The sequence below is a fragment of the Strigops habroptila genome, chromosome 3, assembly GCF_004027225.2.
Source record: "Strigops habroptila isolate Jane chromosome 3, bStrHab1.2.pri, whole genome shotgun sequence".
Lineage (NCBI taxonomy): Eukaryota > Metazoa > Chordata > Aves > Psittaciformes > Psittacidae > Strigops > Strigops habroptila.
In genome coordinates this window covers 13,537,725-13,562,494 of record NC_044279.2, presented here as the reverse complement: position 1 = coordinate 13,562,494, position 24,770 = coordinate 13,537,725, and the positions used below count along the sequence as shown (strand labels likewise).

At 39.1% G+C, this 24,770-nt stretch overlaps 1 protein-coding gene across 2 annotated transcripts in view; it reads left to right on the top strand.

Annotated features, from left to right (window-relative positions):
* Positions 1-24,770, top strand: part of RELN (reelin) — a 287,656-nt gene that overhangs the window by 104,993 nt on the left and 157,893 nt on the right. For both annotated transcript variants that reach the window (XM_030480802.1, XM_030480801.1), the window contains exons 4-6: positions 8,406-8,476; positions 17,168-17,200; positions 19,162-19,240. In XM_030480802.1, the coding sequence (XP_030336662.1) occupies positions 8,406-8,476; positions 17,168-17,200; positions 19,162-19,240 (183 nt within the window). The remainder of the gene's footprint in view (positions 1-8,405; positions 8,477-17,167; positions 17,201-19,161; positions 19,241-24,770) is intronic.

The following is a 24,770-nucleotide window of genomic DNA, read 5'->3' as shown; positions in this document are numbered from 1 at the left end:
GGGCAATATGGTCTAGTGTGAGGCGTCCTTGCCCGTAGCAGGGGGGTTGGAACTAAATGATCTTAAGGTCCTTTCCAACCCAAACCAGTCTATGATTCTCTTTTTAATCTGTTTTTATTTGATGTCTCTGGCTGGGGTGGGAGAGGTTAGAAATTATTTAGATATTTCAGGTCTCTGAGTGTGCCTTAATCCAAATCTTAAGACGTTACTCAAATGGGCATCTCTGAAACAAACATCTTTGTTGAAGAAATGCAGAAGTATGGTGTGAGCAGCAGGATCTATGAAGCCCAGTTTTTTTGCAGTAAGTCCCCATAGCACCCAGACCACAGTACTCCCAGGTGCCCTCACATTATGTCTCACACTCTCCTGCAATGCCTCCAGGGTCCCTGAATAGCCTCCTATCCTTCCCCAGTATATCCAGCTCCTGCTATTGATGCCAGGCCTCTTCATCATAGTCTTTCCAGTTTATGCCATGTACCTGATGTCATTCCACCTGCTTGTTTTGGCTTGAGTTCTGTGATACTTAACAAGTTTGTCATTTTTTCAGTGGCTGATGGAATTAATTATTCTCCTAAGGCAGTATTTCACCTGCCTGTTTCTATTTGTAAGCTGGTATGGTCTTCAGGGATATATGTTTTCTTCCAACACATAAATCTGGCTGAAAATTAAAAACCATGCAGGAGAAATAACTGTCTTTGTATGATTAGTGACCCTGCATTTTTTCAAGAGGTTCACCATATTCCCAGCAAGCAGGTGGCAAATGAGAATAAGGAGAGAATAACAGGTCTTCAATACCAACTGTAACAGGTTCTTCCTTAGTTTGATTTTGATCAGTCTGCGAAAGGTTAACATATTTCATTCATTTTTCACACCTCTAAAAACTTTTAGGACTGTGGGGAGAGCGCAAAGAAACATTAGACAAGGAGTGTAATATTTCAATGTTCAGTGAAGCCTTGGGAAGGGAAACCTGCCCCATATGCTCTGGAGAGCAGCCTGTAGACACTTTGATTTTTGAAGGAACATTTTCTAGCTTTAGACTGAAGAGGCAGATTTTATCCCTCCCTTGTAAGCTGATTTTGCACATTGTGGATGCACGAGTTGCATCAGTGTAATTAATATTGAAATGAGTGGTTTTTAAGAAATTGGGTTAATTTGGCTATTTGAGGATTTCTCTGTGTGGGTTGTAAAGCAAGTACAGGGAACAAGGTTTCAGATTCTCACATGATGCAGCTCATCCACAGCTGTTAGCAACATCCCTTGGGTGCAGCTAAAGCAGGTTAGAGCAGGCTGCTCAAACTTTAACTGGGAAATGGATAGCAATACAGGTGGCATGAGAGCAATGAACTGAAAAGGTAGCCTTAAAATCATTCTTTTTTCCATTATTTAGGATCTTTTAAAATGAACGTTGTTTTCGTCATAGGATCTCTTATGCTGTTTCAGATTTTACTCTTTTAGATTTTAAATGTTTTAAAGTTTTCACTGTATTGCCTGAAGATATTATTTCTTATCACCTTTCATATAAAAAAAAAAATATCACACCAGAAAACCCCAGAACATCAACTACCTGCAAACTCTTGAGTTTCTGGAATCATGCAAAATCCTTGGCACTTCAGGTGGATATTGTGAGATACACAACCATAAACTCATGGGTAGGGAGAATCAGTATCACAGGTATTTATGCAAAGTGTAGAGTAGAAAATAACTATGTGCTCCGTGTCCATTTACTTACTACCTCTGTGTTCCTTTAGAGATGTCAAGTACTTTAAAATCCACAGTAACTGTAACATTTCCTCTTGCGATGCAAGGAAAGACAAAGATTATTTTGTTCTTGAAAGATAATTTAGGTGATTGAATGATATCTCAATTGAATATAGGCCTTAGAAGACTAAATAAGTAAAATCTGGGAAAAACAGATGTGCCAAAATGATGTAATATATTCATTATCTTAGGGTGAAATATGGGTTTCAAACAGTTATAAATACACAATGCATTAAAAACCTAAAATCCGTACAATCAATGTTTCACTAGATAATAAAGTACAATATATTGCAAAACCTAAGACAAGGACATTCTCTCCCAAACACTGAAAAAGGTGGAAAACAGGGACGTATTTGTTGGCACTGTCAGTAGAGAGACAATGAATGCTTGTTCTATTATTTATACGAGCTGACTGCTTGGCAGATGCCACTGCAATAACCTTTTATTTAAAAAGTAGGAAAAATAGAATTTGCTTTCCTTTATAATCACACAATGCAAAATACTAATAAAAATGTTGGATTTCCTGTAGCTGAAAGTATTGTCCTAATCTGCTTTCAGACAGCAAGAAACTCTAATCATTCCAGTCACATAAAACTAGATATAATTAAAAAAATCCATACTTTTATTCTCTGAGATACAAGGGAAAAGAGGATGAAAATATTTGTGTACAGTTTAAAATTATAGTTCTTACTTTTTTACTCTTTCGTAATACATACATACCGTTTCTGTACTCACAAAAGAATGTTCTTATAAATTGTAAAATGTAGGGGCCGAAGGTGCCTGTGCACCCTTCTGCTTCAAGTGCTGTAGCCTTAGATCCATTCTCTGCAGTACATTAAATCTGTTTCATTTTAGGCTGATGCTACCATTTAACTGCTGTATTCCTTCCCTTATATTTACCCCCAATTATCATACTGTCTCTCAAGCATGTAACTTTTAATGCCAAAGCACAACAGCAAAACACAAGTTTTATGTCTTACAAGTGTCTTGTGTGTGCTAGACCACATACATATACAATCCAAAATGTACACATCAGAGCAACACACAGGAGTGTGAACAGATCACTGCACACTTTAAAAGAGGCTGAAGTGTGGTTGAAGTAGTAGGTTTTAAAAATGTGTGTTTTGCACAGGGTGCATGGAATGAGATAAAATTTCTGCAAGACTAGCTGGATGAAAGTGTGGTCTAGCAACACTGAAAGAGTTACAATTAGCTTTTCAGAGTGCATAGGTAGTGTGCAGGAGGGAGAAATAGCCCATCTCTGCACGTAGTGTGTTTTATCCCAACCCAGTGAGAGTTTCTGAGAGTCGTATCAATGTTTTGATGCATGTTTTAATAATAGCAATGTGTTCTCAGGTAAACGCAGTTGATAGCCCTCACCAATTTGGTGGCCTTCTATAATGGGGCTACAGAACTGATGGATAGAGGCAAAGCAGTTGACATCGTCTACCTGGACTTGTGCAAAGCGTTCAACACTGTCCCACATGACATCCTTGTCTCTAAACTGGAGAGACATAAATTTGATAGATGGACCACCTGGTGGATAAAGAATTGGCTGGACGGCTGCACACAGAGAGTTGTGGTCAACAGCCCAATGTCCAAGTGGAGACTGGTAACAAGTGGTGTCCCTCAGGGGTCAGTGTCGGGACCGATCCTGTTTCGACATCTTTGTCAGCAACATGGACAGTGGGATTGATTGCGCCTCAGCAAGTTTGCCGATGACACCAAACTGTGTGGTTCGGTTGATATGCTTCAGGGAAGGGATGCCATCCAGAGGGACCTTGACACGCTTGAGGGGTGAGCCAATGCCAGCCTCATGAAGTTCAACCAAGCCAAGTGCAAGGTCCTACACCTGGGCCAGGGCAGTCCTAGGCACAGCTACAGATTGGCAGAGAAGTGATTCAGAGCAGCCCTATGGAGGAGGACTTGGAGGTATTGGTTGCTGAGAAGCTGAACATGAGCCAGCAGTGTGTGCTCGCAGCCCAGAAACCAACCATGTCCTGTAGTGCAGCTGCTAGCAGCAGGCATAGGGTTAAGCTCTGCTAGTGCAGGTAAAAAATCAACCTTGTTTTCCTTGGTCTTATTGAAAACCTTTTTGGAGTGTCATGATATGAGGTGTTGTACTGTAGGAACCCTGATTTTTTTTTTCCCAGCTCCCTCATGAATGAATTTGTCCCATTGCCTTCCCTTGCCAGGGAAAGGAACAGATTCCAAGCACCCCTGTAAGGGCAGAGCAAGCACTGGGTGTGCGAACCCCAGAGCACAAACAAATGGTGACAGCTTCAGGGGAAGGCCTGGGATGGGTGCTCTGGTCCCGGACACACAGCTCAACATGCTGCGTGTAATCAACAGGAGGCTGGTGGGATGCCCTTCTATCTACAGGTTCATGAATGTATGCGAGTGTCGCTGGATTTCTTTCTCCCAGGTCACCTGGAATGATTCGTGTCATCACGGTGGGGACAAACTGATATTACTTAGGCTGTATTCAGAGGAGCTGGCAATACCGTACTCAAAGTGGTTTTAAGCTTGTTGGCACTTGAGCAGGATGGTACTTCAAGTCCTATTTCACAGGTGACATGGACTATGTATAGTTCAAGTAGAGCATCAGCAAGTCATATTTCTTTTTTTGCTTTTCAGTGACAGACAATATAAAAGTCCGTATTGGAACCTGATTTCAACGTGAATAGTTGCAGTTTAGGAAGGAAAATTCTTTACAGAATTGCTGTAATTTAAGTATGGGGTTAGTAATGCCTTGAACTGACAGTAAGCCTTGACACCTGATACAGTCTTCCTGTGTTCAGACCTCTGTCTTCTGTCAGCAGTTTATATCCTCTTGCTACTTTTAAAACCACAATTTCCTCTTTCTCTCTTGTGTAGCCTCAAGCAGAGAAATACATCTAGGCTAATGGAAGTGTGAAGTTAATATCAAGAGGAACCTTATTACTGCTAAGTTGTTTTTCTTTCTAAGCTCTCACCATGTCAGGATGTATATAGGGACAGATATGGTTTTGGATATGTTACATATATTTAGAAGAGAAAAATCCAAATTTGTGATCCTGTTCCATGAATCTCACCTGTCAGGTAGATACATGGCCAGTAAAGAAAGTTCAATATAGAAAAGGTACATTTTGCACTTCTTTCTAAAAGTAGCTTAGTTCATGCATAATTGCACTCCATTGTTGCCATTTGCTCCATGAGTAAAGCATAGATACAGAGAAAACCAAGCAGATAATATTGGTAAACTGACAGTAGCGATACCCTTAATAACTCTCCAAAGATGCACCGGCTGGTGCAGAACTCATACATATGCCTATTGCAAAACCAATACATGAGGATATGCTGTAGGAAGCAGTGCCCTCACTGCATGGCACTGTTGTCCGCAGGGTGCAGATCACTCCTGCTATGGAGCAGCAATAACTGGTTCCTACTTTGCATTATCAAAACAGGGATGATAGACACAGAAAGATGCAGATCATTCAACTGGCTCGTGGCTCTCTGCCCACATCCCCTCTTTCTCACACGCATGCAGAGATCCAATAAACAGTACACAGTTTGGTATTATTGGTATTATTTGGTATTTGTTTGCATTCAGACACTTACTCGAGCTCCTCTCTGCATGTAGTCCATGTTTTGAGAGTTCGCTCCTTACTGCCTCATAAAAGAATTATGTGGTTGCCATTGCTGTTGCGTACATCCTGAGTTGTATCCTGGGCTGTTGCGTAAACAGTATGTCTGAAGCCCCAGTCTGCTGCTAATATGTTTTCTTTCTCATTGTCTGTAAAGAGCCCTCTCTTCCACCTTGCCAGACTGGGGAAGGGATAGAAACATACAAAATAGCTTTTGTTCCTTAGGTGTGACATTTTTGTGTATGTGCCCAGGAGCACGGTGAGCCAGGGTTTTGCTCAAAACATGAAATTCCCACAGTGAAACACATTTGCAAAACATGTCTGTTGGTGCTGCGTTGGACCCCAAGTTGGCTGTGGGATGCCCTGCCATTTTCAGCTGCTAGAGGAAACCACCCTTTTAAAGAAGCCTGAGCATGAGTCTGGCTTTGGAGATTGTTTGGTCCCACTCTGACTTGTGCATCTACATGTGCCTCATGAGGAAATTTGCAGAAACATATGTAATGATCATGGTCTCTTGCATATTCATCACAACAGAGATCTAACAAATACTTTAGTTCATGCTTTTAAATGAGACTTACAGACTCAACTCTCTTGCCTTTATGCACTGGGGTGGTGTATTTGTTTTTGTTTTATTCTGTACTTGATATGGTCACTGGTCAGAGAGCAGATGAAGAATGCTGATGAAAAACTATGGCATGATGTTTTGCTGTATTTTACGTAAGTGTTGGAAATCCTAAAATAGTTTCCACAGTGCACATGGTAAGGACTACAAGTACCTCACACTGGTAAGGTGATCTTAGGACTGTGGCCAAAACACTGTAGCTGCCAGGTGAGGCAAGACTCTAGCTTTAAGTAGATTTAGCCCTAAAAGCCCTACAAGCACCAGGTAGCCACAGGCTTACATTTCTCAACACACACATTGGTGTGGAGCTTTTCTAAATGAGCAGGAGGCAAATTGGAGAAGTTTTCATTTACTCCTGTCTGTACTCTGCCCATTTGCAGATGGGTTTTACATTGAGGATGTATGAAAAGTTAAATACTAGATGTGTTACTTTTGTTGTTCTTCTTTGTAAGTGTAAGTGGACTAGTAGCCAAGAGAAGAATTGCATATTTTGACTTTCCTTTCGGACCATTCCTTTGTGGTTCTTCTTGGCATTTTCCTAAGCAACTGAGGCGTGATCCATTAGAGAGGGCACGCAGCTGACTGAAAAACCACAGTCATAAAGTAGTTTTCAGTGTCTTACTGTTGAGCTGAGAGGCTATTTCAAGGAGTTCATATGGATCTATCCTGAGCCCATTAATGTTAATTATTTTCATTAATGATTTGGAGAAAGGATAAAGAACATGTGAAAAGTGTGTGTGAGCCTAGACAGATATTGGAAGAACTTTGGCTGCAAGAAATCAGACTTCAAAGGCAACACTGGCAAATACTGAGAGGTTTTGAAATCTCTGAGACAAAACTGAAGTTGTGAAGTACTACACTTAGAAAAGAGGGAAGAAGTGAGCAATTAGAAATAAAAAATGACTAGCACTGTTAGCATGACAGCTCTGTAAGAGAAAAACAAATCAAACTGCATTGTATTTCTAGCTGATTATGAGAAACCAAATGACAAATCTTTCTGCATGGTACATTAGCTGTTCTTTTAGCTATAGGTCATTAATGAGAAATAATCATTCTTCAGACAAAATTGGTGAGACCTTGTCGTGGTTTGAGCCCAGCCGCTAACTTGGAACCACGCAGCCACTCGCTCACTCCCCCCCCCTTTTTCCTCCCCCCACTCCCGGAGGGATGAGGAGGAGAATCGGAAGAATGTAACTCCCACGGGTTGAGATAAGAGCAGTCCCGTAACTAAGGTATAATACAAAACCACTACTGCTACCACCAGTGATAATAATGATTAGTGAAATAACAAGGGGAGAGGATACAATTGCTCACCACCCGCCGACCGATACCCAGCCCGACCCGAGCAGTGATCTGGGCCTTCCGGGTAACTCCCCCCGGTTTATATACTGGGCATGACGTGCTGTGGTATGGAATACCCCTTTGGCTAGTTTGGGTCAGGTGTCCTGTCTCTGCTTCTTCCCAGCTTCCCCTCCTCCCTGGCAAAACATGAGACTGAGAAAGTCCTTGGTCAGAGTAAACATTACTTAGCAACAACTAAAAACATCAATGTTACCAGCGTTGTTCCCAAGCTGAAAGTTAAAAACACAGCACTGCACCAGCTACTAAGAAGGAGAAAAATGACTGCTATAGCTGAACCCAGGACAGACCTCAAGTATGGAAACAATGTGCAGCTATAGGTGTACCACTTTCACAAAGATAGAAACAAACTGAGACCAGAGAAGACCAAGAAAACATCATTCAGAAAGTACATAGTTCAGAAAGTGAATGGTTAGAGGACAGGCAGTGTCCACTTTAGCTTGTTTGGACAATAAGGGAAGTTAAAAGAAAGAACAACTTAATTGGCAGTAAAACCCAGTGCAGCATGCTAAGAAATGTGTAGGGTCTCCTTTTTTTGAAGATGTTTGATGGAGGCCTGGGGCAGAGAGCTTACTTGTCTCTCCCTTTGTTTGCAGAGAGGACTTCTGGACACTCATTCAAGCTCTACATTTCTATCAGCAGCATAGAACAGTACTGCCATTGCTATTGCTTATCGAGTTGTGTGACTGTTAATTTCACAGGGCAGCAGTTCCGCAAATGTTTCTTCTGTCCTACACCAAGACAAGTATGCTCTCTCAGGCAGAGTGATGTGCCTACTTTTACTGATGTCTTTCACTGCTGTGAATCCTGTGCCACTGCTTTTTATTACCAGCCTAGCCGTCTGGGTTCAGGAGCTTTTCTTCTGCTATACAGAAATGATCCCTACAAATTATTTTATGAATTTAAAAGAATGCAGAAAGAAAAAACACAGGAAGAAAGCAGATTGGGACTTCTGATTTGATTAGTCATGCATATAGGTATGCATATGCATATATAAATAAATACTACATTATTTATTGTTGTCTTTTTTATGTTCGCAGGGCTACAGCTACTCATAGGGGCCAAGTTATATTCAAGGATGCCTTAGCACAACAGCTGTGTGAACAGGGAGGTAAGAGTCACCATCGTATTAAAAATATCTCACAAATGTGGTTTTGCATTGTACTTGCATGTCAGTGTTACTCATCATGAAATTTATTTCACAGAAAACAGTATCAGGATCTTACTTACATTCTTAAAACTGATTCATTGGCTTCATACTTCCCATTAGTTATCTGAGAAACCTCTCTGTCCTCTCTGCTAAACACTGGGGAATATAGAAAAGTTAAAGTAAATCCTGTTGCGTTATACACTTACCTGAAATCAGGCTGTAACAACCAACATTTGATTTTTTATCTAAAGCACAAGCTGAGTTTGAACTCTTGCGGTATTAACTATAAGCAAAATATGCAACATGCCTGGAGCAAAAGCTCTGTTTACCATCCAGCTCACACTTTTGTGTGAACCTGTCTTTGTGAAGAACCTGCCTTCCCATTTTGTGAAAGTAGGCCATCAAATTTTTGCCCCTCACCTATAGCATTTGATCATTTTTATAGTCAAACAAAATGGTTGACTTACACAAACTTTAAAAATATAATTGTTTGCACAGCTTTTCATAGATATCCTTTTCATGAATAACCTAAAAATAAATGTCCTGTTGTCAGCTGTCATCTACAAATAGTACACTGCTTTGAACCTGCTTCATTAAAGCAGTGGGAAGTAGAGAAGGTATCCATCATTTTTGGTACAGGAGAAAAAGGCATTTCTGTGTTGATCCAGTTTTTCCCACAAAATTCCAGTGATATTTCCATGTAAAACATAGGCCAACTGGTCTAAAATAAATATTTCAAAATTAGAAACATGTTGTCATATTAACAAACAAGAGAAAATCACGAAAAATATATATTTTGGGGGCAATTAGGGCCATAGGGTTTTTTTCCTATGATCTATACAATGGCTTTTGTAATAAGATGTTGAACATTATGCCAGGAGCATATATTGAGTTATTCATATAGAGTATGAATAGTAATGAGGGAAAAGTATTTTTATTTTCTATTTCAGCATTTGCGTTTTCAGTATTTTAATATTTAAATGGGAAGTAAGAAGGGGGATTCAGAGAGGTGACTGAAGATGTTAGCTAACAAGCTGGGAAGTTAGTTGTATTTAAATGAATTAGAAATAAGTAATATGGGTGCTGGAAATCAGAAGTGAGCGATGTAATGATCTGGATGGAAAGTGATTGGGCCAGGTGTGTGTTGCTATTTTTACAGCGTGGAAGGAAAAAACATCTGGAGAAATTACCAAAATGAATTTGGTGTTCGGAACAGGAGATAAATTGTAGCCCCATAATGTGGGTGTGGAAAAGTAGTGTTCAGGTGACTAGTATAAGGGAATTTGGGAACAGAAGGGTTGGCAGGATCACAGTTTGGGATGTGCTAAGGAGGATGGTGAGGATATCTCACACAGGCTACTTGCTGGATTGACACAAGTCAAGAGTGGAAAAAATAATATGTAGAGTCATCAGCATAAAATGATGAAAAGCCTCAATAAGCAGATGAAATGCTCTAAAGCAGATCTGCATAGTGAGCGTACCACAGCAAAGGCAATCTATGGTGGCCAGAACAAGTAAGAAAAAGAGAAGGAAGTAAAAGACGCATTGATGGCAGAATGACAGAGAGCCAGAGAGCTGGCAATGACCAGCACAATGAAAGCTGCATGCAAGCAAGCTGGAAAGGAAATACTTGACTATCAGTGTCAGAACTGGCAGCATAGTCAAGAAGAATATAGGAAAAGCTATAAGATTTCTCCCTGCTAGAAGAAAATACTTTGGCAAGCAGAGACTAGTGAGCAGAAATCCATCCATGCAGGCTTTGACAGTCTTTTCTTCAGACTTGCAGTACCAGGAGATTTTAGCAGGAGAGCTAACAGCAGAAATTGTAATTCTTTCACCCTTCTCTGCTTGACATTTCTGCAATTTTGGAGCATAACCTAACCTCGGATCAAACTTTACAAATACTTATGTTGGTTAGAACAATAAGTCATTATGGTACTGTGTCCTGTACCCAAGTTCACAAGGACTCTGTGAACAAGGAGAAAATGGGATTTGCATATCACTTTTGTGTAGAGAATAAAAAATGCCATCCCTGGGCCTTCACTGGCTGCTCAGCTGTGACAGTTCCTGTGCTTCCTTCTCCCACCCAGCCACCGATAGCCACGTTGTCCTGCGTCCTGCATCACTTGCCTGAAAGGGCCTCTAGCTTCCCCATCTTGTCATAGTCTTCTGCATTCTCACAACTTTCATGTTTTCCATGATTTTCCCAGTAATTCTCTTTGCTTCATACACAGTCAGTTCAGCGACTTTCTGGATTTGTCTTCTCCAAAATGTGTGATGTCATTGTGGTAACTCTGCAAACATCAGGTTTGACTTAGTTCCATGAGCAGTTGATAGTGTATGACAGCCATGTAATCGGTCATCAGATTTCCCTGCAATAATGATGTACAAGCTTCTCAGAGGTTCTCTTGGTCCTTGTCTCACATTTTTTGCCTCGTCTTTCCTAGCTCAGCCGCAGTTTTCTTGACTCAGATAGTCAACCACCCTCTTGCCCGTTGTCCTTCCTCCCATCCATTCCAGCACGAGGCTCTCCTTTGCTCTTTTGTTCTTATTTCTTCAACAGACAACATACATTGCATTAGTGCCCCTAACCAGTGCACACTATTATAACTCTTATACTATTAGGATTAATTTTCCAATTCAAATATAAGATGCTTTTTTTGAAGCAAACCTCAGTTTTTTCATTCTGTGAAGACAATCACAGTTTAATGTAAACAAAGGATTTTTTCAGAAAGAATAAGTGATTTAGATGCAAATATCATATTTATATATACACAGACCAGCAAGGTAGATTGACATAAATGAGGTTTTATGGTCTGTTTCTGGCCCTAAACACTACCATGCTGAAATGCTGTAGTGAATGATTTGGCATATTAAGTAAAGAAAAGAAAATCACAGGGCAACTTCATAGATTTATTACAGTATATCTTTTTAATAAGCATGTTCACTGGAGATTATATCAGACTTCATAATAACTAGTACAAAGGATATATGTGATGACATGACAGTAGCATGGAATCTCAGAAATCATGTTCACTGTGCCTGTCCACCCTCAGATGTGCATTAGTAAATCCTAATGCAGTTAATGGCATTTGTGCAGTGAAAGGGAAATGTAGTTCTTATTTTGAAGAGAATTGGAGTATGATGAAGCGTAGTGTTAAGGGATGGCAATGCCAAACAAGCAGCCCTATGTATAATGTAAATGGAAGAAGAAATGATGCCATAGGGAAAGAGTCCAAAGAAAGCAAAATAATTGCCTGAAAATCTGTGTGTTTATCATATATAATCAATATTTTAGGAAGCTAGGGAAATCTTTGAGAACTAGTGTAAGCTTTAAAGTTTATAAGGATTTTACTGGACATGAAGAAAGGAGACATAAAAATTATCAGAAAAAGGGTTAATCCAGCACAAATAGGCAAGAAAATTAAAACTGTATAAGCAATTACAGAAAAGATAGATGTCTTATAAATACTTCTAAGGACAAATAAGCATGTTAATGACTGATTATATTCTTGTCATTAATAATAGCTTTAATTAACAGTATCTTTAACTTGTTGATCGAATAGCAAAATAAATGAAAAATAAGGTAAACTTATTATTGTGCAGATTGATTCATATTTATTCCTGGCTTGAGTAGAACAAAAATCATATATTAATAAGCAACAGCATAATTATAATAGAGTTGGCAAAACATCAGGCCTGGCTGCATTGCATTGTGGAACTGAAGAGAGTTTAGGTCTGTATGAAAACAGCAATCCTGCTGGGAGGAACAGCTCCTGGTGCAGGTATGGGTGCACTCACGTCACGCAATCCTGACTGCCTTTACGGGACCGAGTAGGGTGCTAAAGGGTCAAGGAGACCATTGCCCCAGTAATCTCTGTAACTTTGGACCAGTAGCACCATTCTTTGGAATAAGGACCATACTGGGAGATTTGTGGATGTGTCATTTAGTTCTGACTGACTAGAGGAGAATCTCAGAACAGTAAAACCTAACAGATGGAAAAGATGAAGGATCTTGTTCCCTCCTAGTGCAAAATCATTCCTTTCAGCATGGTTCCCAGAATTTCATACAATTTCATACTCAATGCCACAAATTATAGGATTGGGATTCCTTTGTTAAGAAACCACCCTACAGTCTGACAGATGCCTCCATATGAAAGTAAATCCTGAGAACTGGCCGACACTCTCTTTTATTTGATAGCTTTTGCCTGAATGTTTGTGGAAGCCCCTTTAGGTGTGTTTTGTACCTTGTAAAATTTAACAATGCTCTGAAAAAAAAATGCAAAACAGATTGCAAGCTCTCAGGCTTGACCAGAGCAGTATTTTACAGAACAGAGACTGGAGTGTAGAGCTGACTTATTGTTCCTTGGCTTACGTGTCAGTGAGAATAATGCAGCCTTCAGGCAACACATTGACTCTTTCTAGGGGAATGTTCAGCCTCTATCATTCAATAGCAACTTTGTTTACCAGTAGAGAGAAAGTATTGGCAGGAGTCTAAATAAAAGCATTAATTTTCCTTTTCATCTTCATCTGACTGCTAATGACAAGATTAGACTTTTTCATAATCTGCAGAATAGAATATACCTCTCCTCACATCTCGTTTATAATGCATTGATGAGCAGCAGCTAATGGCTGATGGCTTTTGAACTCTAAGCAGAGTGTTTGTCTGGGAGCATTTGAGCATTTGTGTTTCTGTAATTCACTTCACATTAAAAAAAAAGAAAGTTCAGGTTTCTGAGGGAAAAAAAAGGCTGTTTTCTAGTGGGTTTTAAGAATGTTTTCTTATGCTGTATTCCCTACCTAACCCTGTACACATGCTTTACCCACTGATCTATGGAATATGGGTGTCAATAGTACAAGTTGATGTTGCTGGAACATGTGTTTAATTCGCATTATGCTATCTCTTTTTTATCTGAATGGAGGCTAGGTTTGCTTAACAGTTAACCATTACAATGTTTAATGAGTTTGGTTCTTATTTTTCCACCGCCATCAGAACCATCACCAAATCTTTTTTCCCTTATAGTCCAGCTCCTCTACCTGAAGATGACATTCCCTTCCCACTTCTCTTGTATTTCCCTCTCTTCCAGTTTAACCAAAACAGGACATGTTTTTCTATTGGCTTAACCTTTCAGTAGCCTTACTTCACCCACAGAAAATTTTAACCTTTTACTCCAACAGATGCCTTCATTCTCCCTCATCCCATTGACACAGAGCCCCACAATGACCCCATTGACTTTTGAATTCCCCATTACTTTCCTCAAAATTCTCACGCTTCCAGTTTGACTGTGGCCTTTCTCTCTCTGAATCACTTTGTATTGTGTACTTTCTTCTGTGCTTTTCCTTACCAAAGAGATAGCCTTGTCTTACAAGGCAAGCATCGTGCATTTCCTTACATTTTCTCATATTGTATTTGCTCATGCCTTTCGGTTTGTGAACTCTGTTGAGCCCTGTTTCCATTCTTTGCTTAGCACAATTTGTCTCTTGTAAAGCTCTGTATGTACTCAGGGTGCTAGTTAAAAATCAAATAATAAATTAATTTACTTTTTGAAAAAAAACATACAACATTCTCATTCAAGCCAAGGTGCATTTTGGAGCCACACAAATATTGATTTTAAATTTAAAACCGCCCAACCATATGCCTAAGGAACATCTAAGACAGTGAATCATCAAAAATGAACTAAGATGAACTTTGTCCCCTCTCAGTCTGAAGTATTGTATAATTCCTTTTAAATTGTAAACATTTTGTATCTGCACTGTATAGCTACTCTGCACCGTATCAGTTTTTTAGCTTTGTCATGTTATGCAAGGAAACTCCATTTGATTTCAGACATGCTATATGGCCTACTCTACAATCCATATTATTTACAATAAGTCATTCTATAAATTGATAAAAAAGGCAGATCTGAAAATATTTACTACAATTGGTTTTGTGTGATGTTTTGAATTTCTGTTATTTTGGGGACCTTAACTACACCACTGGAAGATCAACACACTGCTGTTTTGCAATAAAATATAAAACGTAATAGAGGAATTATTCATAGCGAGATTAAAGTCTAGATTTATCACTCATTAAATGGTACCTTCGCAGCCTTTTGTCATATTCAGCTCTGGAATTTGTATTACAAATCAGATGAAAGAATACCTGAGGCAAAACTGATTGGGCTTCTCAGATCCTGTAAAGATCTGGGAAACATAACTCCTCCTCAACATAAAGTCTTTGTTTATAAGAACAACCTTTTGTCCAACATTAAGTGTTTGCTTAATTTCACCTTTAGTTACTTTAAATGAATGATCAGTAGCACTAGTATGTGTCTGCAAAATGTCCTTCATTTCAGTCCATTGGTAAGCAGGAATGAAGACCTGTTTTAGGAAAAATTCTCACATCATAATTTTTTATTCTTTTATCACATAAAGATCTAGATATATTTTTAAAAATGCTGAAGTCAAACGGGTTAGTAAATGTAAATGTTCCAAGTTTGTGCTATATGCGTGTCTTTTGGCTGAATGCTAAAATTTTGCATAATAACTTCAGAAAGTGACTGTGTGTGTCCAGGGCTGGACTACCTTCAACAGAAAGCCTCTTCCAAAGAGCAATGCCAAGAGACTTGGGATAAATGACGATCTAGTCTTTCATTTTTTTGAGGTCTGAACTGCTCTTGTTGGAGAGGAAGGACTCTTTCAGTTGAGTTGCTCTCAAAGGCTAATGAAATTTGCTTGGCCAACTAATGGCCTGACACGACCACCCCCCTCACAGACGAGCACTAGCAGAGTGGCTCTCAGCCACATGTGTATTCTCAATGGATCATCCCTTAGGGATGATCTGTACTAATGAAAAGGGGTAAGAGCATCAGAGAAAGAGGCCTTATTTTAAGCTCAACCTCTTACAACATCAAGAATATTTCAAATCCTATGCCATAATGTACTTTTCCTACAGGCAAAACCCAGAACAGCTTGCATTGCTCAGTCTGGGAAATACTGCATTTCTTCTGTGCAAGTAGTATTCAGAAGTTTTCCAGAGAAATTTATACATGCCTCCATGGATAATTTTCTTGTATAAAGAAATGGAGGAAGTAAGCCACATAAAGAGGAGAAGATTTCACATCTGCATGTCTGCGATTTCTATTCAGCATCAGACTCTTAGGAATGCCTTTGCTCTTCGCTGCAGTAAAGCTTTCAGTGGTTCTGTGGTTGTTTTCAGCACTATCTATATGTGTGTGTATATATATATACATATATATATGTATGGTTACTGGATGGAGTAAAACCTGTTGGTCTTCCAAGTTGTAAGTTAGTTAAAGGTTTCCATTTAAGCTAAATCCAGACTGCTTGCCATCCTTTTCTGGTCTGCAGATATCTCAGTTGTTTCTTGTTCAGTCTTCTTAATCACCAACTTCCCTATGAAATGTGGCAATTTCGTTACAGAATGTCACGCCTCCATGCAAACCCAGTGTTTAAGGAGAAAACAGGAAGAGAAAAACAAAATTATTGAGATTTTTGTTGGACTTTCTGTTCAGATGACTATGTGTGAGGGCTCTACACAGATTGCTGCATTCATTTTTGTTTATGTTTAATCTATTTTTAATTTGTCAGATGTTATGACAGAAATTGCAGTACTTCAGTAACTTTTTTGCAAATATGCTGAAGAAATCAGGAGAACTGGTATGGTTTAGGTCAATGCCCAACAAGAAACACAGAATCTTCAAAAGAATCCTGACTTCAAAAATGGTCTTTTTTTATTGTTCTATTTACCAAAGAACAAAATACAGCTAGAAGTATAGCTGTATGTGCGGGGTACTGAGAGGCAAAAGAGGTAGCTGCTTCCCTGAAGTTTGCTTATGTGCACCCTTTTTACCTCCGTGAAACAGGTATAACTTACTTTGAATTTAAGATTTGGCAAAGCAATGGATGTAGTAGCTACCAAGGAGTATCTAGCACACTGTGTAGCCACCTTCTAGACTTCCTGGCATTTATATTATATTACACTGAGACTCCTGTTGCAAAGTGTTAGGAGAAGACTACTTAATAAAGTTTTGTCATTTAAACCCATGCCCCCCATGCAGTGTGTCGTAACAATATTCTACTGTTTCCTGGAAGACCTACTGGGGAATTGATTCAGCATGTAAAAATGTGCTTTAAAATAAGTGTTTGATTCAGTTATTTGTGGGGTCAATTTGTTACTCGTTGCCCTAGTAGTACTAGGATTTTTTCTCCCAACAATATAGCCAGTAAAATGTTGTCCAGTGCAGTATAAATGGTCAAAGTGTGGCATATTTGCCTTGCCTAGACTACTTCTTCTGTTCAGCCTAATTCCCTCTTTGTCAATCATTGAATTACTGAATATTAATCCAAATTATTTCTAATAATATCTCATAATCCTAGACTAGAAGTGATCTTTCTTACCTTGCCATACAACTGTTTCTGTCTTTCATTTATTATTATTTATTTTAATTAGAGAATATTTATTTTTCTTTCCTGTTATATTTTTATAACTTTTCGTGTATATCATATTTTTCATAATTAAACTGTTGGGATAGTTTACTTAGAGGAACATGTACTGTGCAATTTTTTTTTGTGCTAAATCAATTTTTAATGCTGCAATTAAACCCTGATCGTAGAAGATATTCATGCATCGTGTGTCTTTGTTTTCTACAGCCCCGACAGAAGCTCCCTTACATCCTCACCTAGGTATGTGATTTGTCATTCTTATTACTAAAACTCAGAATAACTAACTTTATTATAATAAACAATCTGTAAGGTCATATGAAACTAGCTCTGGAGAATTCAAATAAAAATGAAGCTCATATAAAGTGAATTGATTTATGTCTAATTCTGATTAGTTGTTTTTTCATTGTTACTTTTATTACTGTTTATTTATTGCCTTTGAGCCCTTGCAGTGCAAGTACATCATGCTGCAGAGCTTTTCTTCCTAGCTATGTATTAAAGCAGCTGTTTGCATGAGGACTAGAGGGCTGGAGCACCTCTCCTATGAAGACAGAGTGTGAGAGTTGAGATTTCAGCCTGGAGAGGTCCGGGGAGACCTTAGAGCAGCCTTCCAGTACCTAAAGGGGCCTACAAGAAGTCTAGAGAGGGACTCTTTGCAAGGGCCTGTAGTGACAGGACAAGGGTGAATGACTTTAAACTGACAGAGAGGAGATTGAGATGAGATCTTAGGCAGAAGTTCTTCCCTGTGAGGGTGGTGAGACCCTGGCACGGGTTGTCCAGAGAAACTGTGGCTGCCCCATCCCTGGAAGTGTTCAAGGCCAGGTTCGATAGAGCTTTGGCAACCTGGTCTAGTGGAAGGTGTCGCTGCCCATGGCAGGGGGGTTGGAACTAGATGATCTTAAAGTCCCTTCCAACCCAACCCATTCTATGATTTTATGACCTGTAACCCCCAGTGTACGACAGCATCGTCACACCAATGCTGGGAATCTGGGAGGAAGTTTTTGTCCCAGTGTACCTCTGAGGTGCATTCCAGAGCAGGGCACTGCTTCTCCTGCTCTCCAAGCAGGACACAGAGCATGCAGCAGAGCTCCAGCCCTGCACCCGCCAACCCGTGTATTTCAATTTGATTAGTCCAGGACAGATTCTGGCATCCTTGCTCAGTCTGAATAGCAGGTGACAGTTACTTCAGTCATTTAATGGAAGTACTGGTAGGGAGGGGTCTCTTTAATACAAATACGAGTGCCAGAGTTTTGGGATTTGGGGTTGGTTTTTTTTTTGGTCATCATATGTAAACGATACAGTAAATCTAGGGGGAAAATTGGAGCCCAGATCTTGCAGACTGAGACATTCAAGGCCAGGCTGGATGTGGTTATGAGCAACCTGATCTAGTTGAAGATGTCCCTGCTCATTGTAGGAGGTTGGACTAGATGACTTTGAAGGTCCCTTCCAGTCTGAACTATTCTATAATTATATGATTCTATAACTCAGTTTATATTCCTTAAACAAGCTAACCTTTGCTGCCAGCTCCATTGACAGCAGCAGAGAAATTCCAATGAGCTTATGGATTTTTGCTTATGACTGATCAGAATGAACCCCCTGACTATTAGAAATGCAGTACACTCACTAGGACATCTCATCTTGCCTTGTGCCAGTGTTTCCAAAATCTGGATTTGGAGGGATTTTTTTCTGAACATTCAGAACAACCAACAATTTGGAGCAAAAGTTCTTAAAACACTTAGTATCTGATGTTTCTACCCTGTATCACTATAAAGAATAGAATAAGAAATGTGATTCTGTTGTGTATCATGAATATATCTATTGGTCATACTATACCCAGATAAACACATCTATCAGTCTCAAGATGATGACTGCATCATTTCATAGCCATCACACTTTGGCGATAGATTGGGACACTTCTTAATTTTATGTGGTACTATGACCCAGAGTAAGAAAAAAACCCTGTAACTGAAAAAAACCCTGCTTTGTAGCTAACATAGCTTAAAAAAATAATTTCCTCTTTTTAAAACACATTACTTGAGCTCTGAGTAAGGAAACATTTAGAAAGCACTGCATGATGGCAGGGGGGTTGGAACTAGATAATCTCAAGGTCCTTTCCAACCCTAACAATTCTATGATTCTATGATTCTCTGATTACACTGGATTTACTTTTTTTTTTTTCATATAATGCTTTCTTTTTTTTGTAGCTGAAATGCACAGTGACAGCATTATCCTACGAGATGACTTTGACTCTTACCATCAGCAAGAATTGAATCCTACCATGTGGTGAGTTTCAGAGTTCTGCTTTCCTTTATATGCGTTTGAGTAAATGAAGACATTTTAGTTATTATGCTGAAGTATTTGTATTATGTTAATTCCTAGATACCGCAGCTCACATTGGTGTAAGTTTATGTGTGGTTTTGCTCCATTGGGACCTAAATATATTAGTTTATTAATTAATCGATTAATGAATGATGGAGAAATTCTAAGCCCATTGAAGTGAGTGACAAATTCTCATTGACTTCAAGTTTTTAATTAATCCAAAAATAAAAAGGAGTAGAGCTGAGCTCAGGAAATGTTTTTGTATAAAGATTTTGATTTCTTAAAATCTTAGCTTTTGATGGAGAAGGTGATGAATTTCAATAACTAAACTTTGCTTTTTTCAATTATTTCCTTTTATTTTTTTTTTTAATTTTGTGTTCATGTAGCACATATTTCTGGTGAAGCTATAGCAGAAACTCCATATAAACTGAAATCAAATGTTTCCAAAGTATTTAAAAGAAAAAAAAAAACTGAAATTAAATACCTCTGTCTACAAATTCATCTGCTGAAAATGTTTAAGGTTGATTTTTTTTTCTTGCCTTTGTGGGAGGCAAACTTTTTCAAAACTTTTGTATTGTATAGGAAGGAAAGCCCTTCCCAGCTCTATATGGCAGCTCCCAATTGCTGGGGTTTTATCATTCAGTGGAACTCCTGAGTAATGTAATTAATATTATCACAATCTACCTCTGAAACAGCAAGCACAAGTTGTTATCAGTCTTTAACCAGTAGAGGCAGTTAAGGATCTCTGGATTCCACATGCATAGCAAGGCAAACACAATTCAGGACAGATCAGGCAGAAACTTTGTTAACTATGATCATAGTGAGAGAGCACTCGGGCAGCGTCTCCCCTCTGCTCCCCTGTTCTCTGCCAAGTGATTGCAGAGACCCAACCCATACACTGTTTCAGAAAACAAGGAAAGAGGTGAGGAAAACCAATCATTTCAATGTTAATAAAACCAAGCATCACACCCAGTGTTATCTTAGCTCAGAAGTGGGGAGTTGGAAACCCATTGCAGGCTGTTAGCTTTCAGTCAAACAGAATGTTCTTTTAGCAAATATTACTCTTTGTCAGACCTTTTAATCTTAAATATTAGTAATTTTGCCACCACAATAATCACAGTGATAGAGTACCATTTCATATGATGAATGTATGTATGTCAAAAAAAAAAGGAAGTTATAGGTCTCTTGTAGTACAAAACTGATGTAAAATTGATACAAAACTGTATAGTGAGAGTTTCTATTGGTCATACTATACTGAGATAAACACATCTATTGGTCTTAAGATGAAGTTTTGAAGGTTGGAGTCTCCTTATTTTTATATGAGATTGTTACTGAGTTTTCTATTCCTTTCAATCCTATTTCATAAATATAATTAATTTTATTGATTTAATTCATACAAGGCACAGAAATATTTTACTGGGCTAGTTTATTTTGTTCAATTAAATTCTTTTGTTCAATTAAATTTTGTTCAATAAATTAAATATTTAAGCATTTGTTAGTTAGAAATACATATGTTGTGTGAAATCTGACTTCATTTTACTTTTCATTAAGGCCTGTCACAGTTTTCCATCTCTGCAGGTCTTCTACAGTTTCACCATCTTACGTAAAAACATTGTGGTTTATGAAATTTTATGGATATTTTTCTTTTGCACATACTTATTGTAACACTTTTTAATATGTGCCTACTTATTTTTCCTCCTTTTGTTCCTTTTGTATCATCTCTTTAAATGTTTTTCTGGACAGATGCATTAAGGACCTGCAATACTATAATATAAAAAAAACCCTCTTTCTTTATGAGAATGAATAGATCAAGGACTCTTAATGGGTTACAGAATAGCTGCCAAGGTAGATAGCTTTAGCAGCAGTGTGTTAAATGGACTTGAATGGAAAGAAATGAGAGGAGGCATTATTTCCCTGCAGATGTCTCATAACTCACAGAGGGCCTGTCTGTTGGGAGCCTCCATAATTTATTTATCCTTTACTCTCTTATCTTTAAATTCGTCTTTGCTTTATAGAAGTCTCAACGAGAAATTTCAGACTAAAAGAGACCCCAGTCTCCTGCTCCTTATGTCCCCAAGATTTGGTTACGGTCCCCCTGGAATAACCTTGACTCATCTTGGTTGGTGGGTGAGTGCAGAGAGGTGTGTGCTAGGACAGGGAGTCCCAGAGCTCACCACAATCCTGAGACAGATTTTTCTGTAATAACACCAGAAATCCAACATCTTCAGCAATGCTAAATAGAAGTGAAGCACAAATAAAAGAAAACTGTAATGAGGTGTCATAAGCTTTTCTGCACAAGGATTTCTACAGTAGCTCTGCCTCCAGTGAAGACCTGCTTAGTGGCAGAAAGCTCATCTCATTTGATTGTCTACTGGGAGTTAAATCAGGGATTATTAACAGTTTATGCCATCCACCCTAAAATTGCCTTTTTTTTTTCCCCCGGCAGCTGCTAAAATCCCATCTTTACCACAAACAATTGCAGTAACTGCTAGAGCAGTATTTCCATCCCTGCTTGGTCCCTGGTCTGCTGTGCTCGGAGTGCGCGATAGCAGCTGCCTTGTGTGCACGCATATCCCAGCAGTGCCATGTCACCAGGGGCCAGTTACACTAAGCCACTCTAATAATTTCTTAAACCATTATTTGTGTAAAGATGAAAAGAGAAGTGTTTGTATTTTCCTATCATCTTTTCTTCCCAAATCCTATATAATACTGGCTTGGATGTCATTAATATTGTACCGCTCCTCCTGATCTCCACTCTGGCATGTGCAGAGACATACAGTCCAAGTGCACAAGGAAAGCATTTTACAGCTTCTGTGTGTGTCTGATTTTATGAGTCCCAGTAGAGCCTGTGTGTCACTCCATCACTGGGAGAGGCCTCACATCAAATAAATATTTTGCACAAGGGCACTGTATGATTTCAAGAGTCACTGCCTGGTTTTGATGGATTTCTGCTCTTTCAAATGCATTAAAAGATATATCCTACCCAGCAACCATCTGTTTCTTCAGAGGCTCAGGAGCAGGAAAGGAGTGGCTGCGAGTGTTTCTGGGTCTGCAAGGGGAAGAGAAAGGAAAGGTTGGGATGGGCTCTTTGTAAACAGAAAAATCACAGTAGCTGGAAATGGATTCCTGACTTAAATTACAGTTGGATGATTGAAAGAAAACAGGAGAAACTGCTAAAGTGGGAAAGGACAATGAAAGGAGGAAGCAGCAGGAGAGCAGGTATAAGGAGAAGGAAGTAGGGAGGATTTCTGTGCTGGGAATGCAGGAATGGGAGGATGTCTCACCTCTCATTTTCTTGGGACTCAACCACCATGAGAATTTTCTTGTGCGGTGTGCTGAACTAATTTTTATATTCTTCCAGCATGCAATCATGTCAGAATATGGTTATTTCCATAGTCCTCAACCTGTAGGCACAAGCCTGCTTACTTAAGCAAAGATTTCCTCATTTCTTGGATATCATTTGCCGCTAACTTTGCAAAGATCTCTTTGACTTGTGAAACATACACGCTTTACACATTCATAGATGTCAAATGTATTTTATGTCTAACACGTATTAGCTGTGAAGTTAAGGCAGGTGACTCCTACTCCACGCTAAATGTAGCACCAGTGGCCATGCTGAGCAGTTCACAGCTGACTTGTGAAACCAATTAGACAGTAATTTCTAGTGCATTTTTCAATGAAAAGTCTAATATATTGGGTGATTAGTGGTCCATGAGACTTGCTAAAGGCAGGAGTGTGTTAGTTCAGAAAGCTCAGGAACCATGGAATTAATTTATTTCCTCTATAGGGAAAGGGAATCTGCACCATGTACTACTTGCCAGGGAAGGGCTGGGGAATGGCTGGATGAGAAGAGGTCCAATATGGGTGGTATCTGGAAGACTGTCTAGGTCATTGAACACCTGTTTCTGTGGCCATCTTACCTCCATGCAACCTCATGAAATTGCTGAGGAGAATATATAAAAGGTGCTGTGTAAGAAACAGGCCAAACAAGAACAAAGCTAGAAAGAAAAATGTTCAAATCTGTGATAAATGATTTAATGTTGAGACAAAAGGGGGGGGGGGTGGGGAAGAAGAAGCATAAATTAGTAAAGAGGTGCTGGCATTAATGTACATTTCTGTAGAAAACAGTTTAAACAGTGGGGCTGCAGACAGGATGGGATTCAGTACGTTTAAGAAAGACTGTACAGAAGCTTGCTGCTGGCTAAACTCTCCTTTCCAACTTGATGCCTTGTTTCTTTTCAAAGCCTATTAGTACTCCAAACAGTAATCTCTTACAGAAGACATACTCTTCAAAGATGACGTGAAGAAAAGCTGAGCATTTAAAATCAATCAACAAGAGATAGGTTCCATCACTTCTTTATGGTATATGAGAAATGGAGAGGTAGAGTGATATATCCAGTGGCAAAGAGGTGGAGGAAAGCTTTGTGACAGGAGAGAGGAGTTCTAAAGTGGTTTCCAAATTGCACTAAAACCGTGGGATTAAACTTCAGAAAGATTTATGTTTAAAAATCTCTTGGCAGCTTGAGGTGCTTATCTCCATTATAGTCCAGACATCACAAAAGGCATCAGTCAATATAATGTCCACAAACTAGGTACTGTAGAGGGAAACAAGATGACAAATAGGGATGAGAAAACAGCAGATGTTTCCCCTTCAGCAAAGTGAAGAACAATAGCAGAGAGAGATGGGACTCTCTAAGCCAGAGATGAGAGGGATGGCAGGTCTGCAGAGAAGACATCTAGATGAATATGACACACATCAACAGCGGCAGCGAGTACCAGCTGTGAAGAGAAAGCTGAAGTGATTTCAATGTGCTAAGATTTTAGACCAGGCAGGTGAGAAGGATAATATGAAAAACTGCACCCAGCCAAGGTGATTAATACTGTCTCCTGTTTGTATAAATGAAAAAGAAATTAACCTTCCTATCCACACCAGGAGAGGAGCAAATTAGATCATTTCTAAACACGTAATACTATGACGATGATCTGAGGAACAGCAGATCAATTTTCTTCTTCTTCATGAATTCCTGTCAAGGTAATGAGCAATTTATTGTCAGAGGTGATGCATTTCAAAGAGACCACAAAGGTTTGAATTAGGATTGCCAGCAACCATCCAATTTCTTATGGAAGGAGTCATCCTAGAAAAGATGAGTGATGATGAAACAGCTGTATTAGAAAGACAGTGTTTCTGGATTTCCAGACGGTATTTCATAGTCCGCATTACAGAAGTAAATAAATGAACAGCTGAATTACTTTGCATTCATTGAAATATGAGAATCAAAAAATTAAAATACCTCTTGTATTATGTAGCCTGACCTTTCACAAGGGACAATATGGTACTTATATTGTATTTATAGGCAAAGTTTTCCTGCCATATCTGTCTCTCTTTGAACATATCAGGAGTTCAGGCAGATGCTCCACTATAAAATTCCAAAATATAGGGGCAGGTAATGAAAATAATTCTCATAAATAGCTATAATGCAACAGAATTGCAGGT